Source organism: Pempheris klunzingeri, chromosome 1, assembly GCF_042242105.1.
Source record: "Pempheris klunzingeri isolate RE-2024b chromosome 1, fPemKlu1.hap1, whole genome shotgun sequence".
In the NCBI taxonomy this organism is placed as follows: Eukaryota; Metazoa; Chordata; class Actinopteri; order Acropomatiformes; family Pempheridae; genus Pempheris; species Pempheris klunzingeri.
In genome coordinates this window covers 21,741,852-21,749,521 of record NC_092012.1, presented here as the reverse complement: position 1 = coordinate 21,749,521, position 7,670 = coordinate 21,741,852, and the positions used below count along the sequence as shown (strand labels likewise).

The following is a 7,670-nucleotide window of genomic DNA, read 5'->3' as shown; positions in this document are numbered from 1 at the left end:
AGACCTATCCTAATGGGAATGTGCAGCCTAAAAAAGGCTCTCATTCACGAGAGATGGTGGTCTCATTTGACACATGGTGATCAACTCTCACTTTTCTGTCAAAGTCACAGAGAGAACAGCACATGACTGCTGTTGTCTTTGAACAAGTCCCACTGCAAATGTTCTGTCTGATTAGTATGGCACCCATTACTATCATCCACAAGTGTAGAAAAGGTAAAACTTAAAAGGTCGAATTGATTCAAATATCTGCTAATCCACTGGATGCATGGTCATTTATTTAAAGGATCTCAGTCCTGCTTGATTTGAATACAGTGCAGGAATGGCCGGCTCTGCCACTAACACTGAAAACTACTTCTGGCTGAATGTAAATATCCTACTGCAGAAAAATGACAACCATAAATAGTACCAAAAATAGGGTGGTTTGAAAATCTTAAGATTTTTGAAAATCTTAAGATTTCAAACCGTAAAGAGAAACAAAGGAGGTGAAAAGTGGGACTGCAGTGGGGACTCAAGTTGATCATGTGCTTGAATGTTTTTTGTAGCCACTGAATGACATGGATTAGAGATTTGGAAGAGCTGGAGTCAACCTGCATAAGGTTACCTGCTAATTTCAGATGGAGCTGGGTCATGTTTTTCAGTCTGCAGAGATGAGTTTTTATGCTTTGCTTATTATCACCTTATTCCCCTGGTGGGTACCACAATGTATATACAGTATAAGCACCAGGCAGTGTATGTAGCAGATGTAACCAATATTGAGCCACTTCAGGAAGTTTAAATTCCAAGCCTCTACACTCAGACACTAAGAGCATAGTTTTTATGGTTAATCCTCTTTGGCCAGTGCATTATGGTTTTGCCTTAATCATGAAATGGGTTATATACCACAAAAGTATGTAAACTATTTTGTTCTACGATTTGCCAATGAAGCAGAAATATTTGCTGTGTACAATATCATGTACAGGCAGTCTGATGCATTTCCTAACGTGCAATGTGTTAAAAACATATCCCTCAAAATGTGTTATCCTTATTATCGTTCAGCTCTGTAATAACTTTTCTGTGTATGATACTTTAAAACAAACATTGAAAACAATTTATAAGTGTAACACATTCTGTATCCTGTCTACTCCACTGTGTTAGCAGGAACTATACAGTAGTAATATTGTGCTTATTCTTGGAATATTTATAGGTCTTTTTTACGGGCTTTGTATAGAAAAACACCTAAAGCTTAAGTGGCAGGCATGTACCACTTTCACGTGTTCAAATCCAAACTTTATCTAGAACAGTATGTGTACTGTATTGAAACCCCACCCTTGCACATGAATCTTTACCCTCTAACAGGCACATCAGATGTTTGCAGTGAGCAATACCCAGTGGTATGACAATTATCCTTCAGTCTATTTCAACAGCTTGAGTAGTATTTCCAGTTTTGTATAAAAGTGTATACTTTCCTGATTACCTCTTGTTAATAAATCTATACTTTCTCAGGGGGAGAAGTGTCTCCTGGGCTGCCATGTCTGTTCTACACTGTGAGCTCAGCTCGTGGTATTAGTCTAAACGTTGAGGCTGGGGGAGAGATCCGGGGGGTGGGTGGGAGGGTGTTCAACAGCTCTGACAAAAGGAAGCCTAGTCATGTGACCGTCATACAGCTGGTAGGGGGCAGATATGGCGCTCGGTGCTGCGTGGTTCATGATCGCCGCTGTGGCTGTAGTTCACTCGGCACCGACAAGTTTCCTCAAAGGTAAGTGACCACTCACGGAGAGTTGACCGGTTTGTTTGTGTGGATCCAAGCTGTTTGTCTCACAGCCGTGTTCCCTGCAGCGTGTTTCACTGTTGCAGCTACTTTTTTCTATCGTGACCAAAAGTGGAAGACGTGTTTTATTAAAGTAAAGGTACTAATGCTGCATTATAGTTACTGTTACAATTGACTTCATTAAAAAAATGCACTGAAAGTAAAAGTATGCAACTCATAATGGAGCAAAAGGTGTTCCATCATTTTTCTCTAATATCCTAGAATTATTGGCACTGATGAGAATCATTGTAGTGTTGTACTTAGTCTCTGTGGAGCTAATTATAGTTATATATATATATGTGTGTGTGTATATATATATATATATATATATATATATATATATATATATATATATATATATATATATATATATATATATATATATATATGTTGGGCAGTTTGATTGATATTAATGCATCATATTTTTGTTTTGTTTCTAATAAGATCATTAAATGTTGTGTGTAAAATCTCAGTCTGTACTGTGACCAGTAACGACAGCTGTCACATTAATACAGTCCAGTGGAAATGGTAAATTATTATTAACCCTTTCATGCATAGAGGTCACTACAGTGCACAGCTCTTCAAAAGCTGTTTTCTTGTATATGCATGAGTTTTGATGGCATAGTTGCACATCAGCCACTACAGTGGATGCTACTGCATCATCTCATACACTGACTGCTACCCAGTGCCAAGCCGTTGCAAGTGAAACCAAGAGTGAAACATCAAGTTGCTCATTTTCTTCTGTTCAAACCTTCTATAAAAAGAGACCCTTGCAGGTAAGAATAATATGGTGACATCAAGTAACATCCAAGGAGTCAGGCAATTGCTAAATTTTCCAAGTATTGGTTTTACATTGGGAGGAAATTATGATTTATCACATGTCCACTGAAGTGTACATCATGCATCAGTAGCTACAGTGCATCCGGAAAGTATTCATACCGCTACAGCCTTCATTCATACAGTTACAGCCTTATTCCAAAATGGATTAAATTCTTTTTTCCCCTCAAAATTCTACACACAATACCCCATAATGACAAAGTGAAAAATGTTTTTTTAGAAAATTTTGCAAATGTATTAAAAATAAAACATTAAAAAAAGCGAAGCGGTATGAATACTTTCTGGATGCACTGTATATTTCTGTGTTTTGGTTATGCATGTATAAATTATATTATTTTATAGTTCACATCACATTTCACATTTCAACACACTTTATTATATAATTTTATTCATTTGTTTGTTAAATGCATATTTCTACAAGAATGCACCTGCGTGGACATGTAAACATATCTTTATAAAATATGGGTTGAAAAAAAATAAAGTTCAAACCTTGTTTTTCATGCCTAAAGATGAATAAAAACACTAAGTAAGGTGAAATCTCAAAGCTTAGTTGATGGCTGTTACTATGTGGCAGGAACCGGCTTGCAGCTACATTAGAGCATAACGCACATTTCTTAAGTGAGGTTATAATTCATGCATGAAAGGGTTAAATGACATGCACTTCGGTATAGTACTTGAGTAAATGTCCTTAGTTTTATTTCCCTGTCATAACTCAGGACTAAGTCTGACAGACACTGACTGTTACGCTGCTTTATAAACTGTCCTCTTCGTCCTGTGCCCTATCAGACAAATATGGATTCAAAAAGTGGATGTCAGAGGTACGTACTTAATAGCAAAGACACTGTACACTTACACATTAGTCTTAAGAATTGTTTTATTTTGTATGCAGTGATGAGGTTTATTTGAACCTTACTTTTTTCTCCCTTGTATGTGCTGTTACGTTCCTCTTCTAACTGGCAGCACAACAAAGTTTACGACTCTGAGGAGTATTACCACCGGCTCCACATATTCACTGAGAATAAGAAGACAATTGATCATCATAATGCCGGGAATCACTCCTTCACAAGTACAGTACAGTTTTTGGTCCAAATCCTGTTTCATAGCGTGTAATGTACATATCGTTACCACAGAGGGTGCACTGTCAGCTCCCCTTTAGAAGGCATGCATGTTCTCACAAAGGTTTTCATTTTCAAATCTAGTGGCTCTGAATCAGTTCTCAGACATGACATTTGAAGAATTCAGGAAATTCTATCTTTTGACAAAGCCTCAGGTATGACATACACATTAAAATACAGACCACTTTATGCAGCTGGGGCTTTCATACATGTGCTTTTTTGTTTACTGTCTTTTGATTCTGTTCTCTTGTAGAACTGCTCAGCCACTAAATGGGGTCATGTCAGCAGCACTGCTCCTTATCCTGAGTCTGTGGACTGGAGGATGAGGGGCAACTTTGTGACTCCCGTAAAGAACCAGGTATCCTAATATGGTGCTGAACAGCCAAAAAATACTGCACTGTCATTATTATTATTACATTCCGTAAGAAAAAGGAGTACTCAACACTTTAGTACAATTACTATAAAGTTGGGGAACTTGTGAGAGGCAAATTCAAACTGATACAAATGAGGTGAGATATATGCTTTACTGTGGGCCCACGCTTTCCCATCATGCAAGAAATAGCATCCTGAATGTCCACGTTTGTAGTCTGAAGAACCAACCCGAGTTAACCCTAATGACATCATCAGGGTCATTTTCTATGACTTTACAAAGCTCCGAGAGGCAGTTGACATTATACAACTATACAACTTATATAACTCACAAGCAATTAACCTTCATGTGTAAAATCAGTGGAATAACCCTTTAATGTCATTGTGTCAGTGCTTTGAGATAGTGTTTGTTTCTGTAGGGTCACTGTGGAAGCTGCTGGACCTTCTCCACCACTGGCTGCTTGGAATCAGTGAATGCCATCACTAGCGGGAAACTAATACCTCTGGTGAGATTTGTCTGATTATTTAGTAATGCTCAGCTCAGTCATCTAATAGACATTTCAGGTTATATATAGAAATTCGAAGGGATCTACTTTCTCTCAAGGATTATGTAGAAGATGTGCTTGCAGAAGAAATCCCTGTTTTACTGTCTGGGTCTTAACATGATTAGAAGTAGTACCATTGACTGTAATACAGTGTTATTGCTTATTGCTCGTGTTATTGTTTGTGTTGTGTATCAGTCTGAGCAGCAGCTGATAGACTGTGCCAAAGCCTTCAACAATCATGGATGCTTGGGGTAAGTAACATGATTTGTTATTTCATGTCGTTACTCTTTATAGTTCTAGCTATAGCATAGAAGGCATTACAAGTTATAGTAATATAAGGCTGTGTATACGGCCTTAAGCAGTGAAACACTGCGTGGTGTGTTCCAGTGGGCTCCCCAGCCAGGCGTTTGAATACATCAAATACAACAACGGTCTAATGACAGAGGACGACTATCCATACAAAGGCTATGTATGACTTTTCTGGACTTTCATCATGATGATATTAATGTAAAATATTCATCTTTAGTGTATGAATTTTGTGCTTCCTGTCTTAGGATGACTCTTGCCATTTCGAACCTGCACGTGCAGCTGCTTTTGTCCTGGATGTTGTCAACATAACAAGTGTGAGTGGACAAGTGTGCTCATGTGAAGTTACAGTTCATGCAATTAATTGTACAAGTGAAATTACTGTTGGATCATACAGTCTTTGTTGGTAACCTGATAAGAGGAACAGACAGGAAGCTGCTGTTTTAGTATAAACAAATGAGATTTTTTTCTGTGACATTGTGCCTCTGTTACATTTACAGTCTGCTACACTGGGCTGCTAATATTTTGCCTCCTAAGCCTTTTTAATGGTCATTTTTGTCCATCCACAGTATGATGAAAAGGCCATGGTTGATGCTGTGGCCCGGCTCAACCCTGTGTCCTTCGCCTTTGAGGTCACAGCTGACTTCATGCACTACAGAGAAGGTGTTTACACCAGGTGAGCTCAATAGCCAAAATAACTCGACAAGCACTTACATATAGCACTTCTATATTTCCTGTTGTCCAAAATTAAGATAAGATAAGATAAGATAAGATCAACTTTATTAATCCCGAAGGAAATTATTTTATTTATTTAACATCTTGTTAGAAATATGTTTCTAAATATATTAGAAATATTCAGAGGACTGTGGCCACTTATTTCTGTCCCTTTTGTCCCTCATTTGGTCATGAGTGAGGATTATTGGACTAACAAGGCCACCAGTGAAAACTCAAAGCTTAGTTGATGGCTGTTGTTACTAGGTGACAGAAACCGGCTTGCAGCTACATTAGAGCATAACACATAAGTTGAAGCAGGTTTAATGGTAAGATTGGCTGCAGTTCTACCTCTGCATGTTCTGCATTCAGTCCTTTATTTTTGTATTGTGCCACTTTGTGTCACCTGTGTGTGTTTCACCATCCGTGTCAGACTAGTGCAGTGATCAGAATAGAGGTACTCGGCTACTAAGCTTTTCACCACACAGACTGCTGCCTGCTGGCTTGGAACATGTCCACCCCTAATAATAATTCATAGGCTGACCATTGTGATGGTCTGATGGCTCATTTGTTTTGGTGCTTATGCTTAGGAGCTCTTTCAGCACTATCTATTGTAACCTTGCTGATATTAACTGAAAAGACGACAGTGTTTTAGGCACATGTAATGTTTGGAACCGGAGACAAATGAGCCAGATTTGAAATGTCTAAATGTTAAATTTTGTTGATTTTAATCAGCCTTTAGCTGTTTTCTCTTGAAGTGCATTATTTAGAAAATATTATATTATTTTGTAATATTTAGAAACAGGAACAGCTGAACAACATATCTTTGCATAGGCAGGATGTAATGTGATGCTGAAGGAGCATAGCAGCCCACGTACCTAGAGAAGACATGTACTCTATTGATCTAAAAGTGTTGTCTGTTTAGCGCCCACTGTAAGAACACAGCAGACATGGTGAATCACGCAGTCCTGGCTGTGGGTTACGGCGTTGAAGAGAACGGCATGCCATATTGGATTGTGAAGAACTCTTGGGGCACAGCCTGGGGAGTGGATGGGTAAATATAGTCTGTGTCCGTGTGTTTGTATTTCACTGTTATGACTTTTTCCAGTCTTCAGGGTTTGTGGACATCTTTGTTTTTTTTTATTCCACCAGATATTTTTTGATTGAGCGTGGAAAAAACATGTGCGGACTGGCTGCATGCTCTTCCTACCCTCTACCTTTAATGTGAGAAGTAACATGAGAACAACATGGAGGACTGATCAAACTGAGGAAAATGTCACCCACGGACAACATCATGGTTAGAAGTTTGTGCTCTTTGTCACGTGAAGTGTTTTATGTGGAAGTTTGAACCATATGTTACCATAGATACCCAGTAACCACATTCTTGTACATTTAGCTGTGCTGTTCTAAAGACACATGCACCACCTCATACAGTCACATATGTCTAAAGATATATACACCACATTGTGCTTGGCTTTGAGCACATTTCCTGTTAAAGTGGATGTATAGGAGGGTGTGGACTAAACAAATGTCACTGTCAAATGTCAATTGTTTGTTTGCACGTTTAGTGAGTATTTAAGTTCATTCTAGCAATATCATTTTTTCCTTTCAAACTGTCTTCTAATGATGAATTGGATCTTTTAGGTACAGTCTAAAAAGATCCTCTGAAGCACGTCAGACTCGTCAGATTATTCAAGTGTAACTGTACTGTGGGAGACTGTAGCGCTCAGCCAGTTTTTCATGGGTTTTTCTTAGAGCTTAAAACATGGCATGAAAATATAGTGGTAGTGAGAGGGTAAAAGCAGTGTCTTTGCTGTGTTCAGCATTTTGTATACAGTGTTGTTACAAACAATAAATGTGTGTCACACTGTCAACATTACCAACACTGTTCATAACCAGTCAGCTCAGATGTCAAGCAATCATTTGTGTGAATTTTTACATGTTTTGTTATTAAAAAATATTTCCCATATGCTTTGGGGCCTTTCTTTATACTATTGTTTG

The 7,670-nt window shown here is 38.3% G+C and overlaps 1 protein-coding gene across 1 annotated transcript; it reads left to right on the top strand.

Annotated features, from left to right (window-relative positions):
* Window positions 1–1,603: 1,603 nt before the first annotated feature.
* On the top strand, window positions 1,604–7,591 carry LOC139200238 (pro-cathepsin H-like). Its single transcript, XM_070829493.1, has 12 exons — window positions 1,604–1,735; window positions 3,410–3,441; window positions 3,584–3,689; window positions 3,823–3,893; window positions 3,992–4,096; window positions 4,527–4,613; window positions 4,848–4,903; window positions 5,040–5,121; window positions 5,207–5,275; window positions 5,528–5,634; window positions 6,595–6,723; window positions 6,822–7,591. The coding sequence occupies exons 1-12, from the start codon at window positions 1,660–1,662 to the stop codon at window positions 6,895–6,897; spliced, it is 996 nt and encodes a 331-aa protein (XP_070685594.1). The 5' UTR covers window positions 1,604–1,659; the 3' UTR covers window positions 6,898–7,591.
* The last annotated feature ends 79 nt before the right edge of the window (window positions 7,592–7,670 follow it).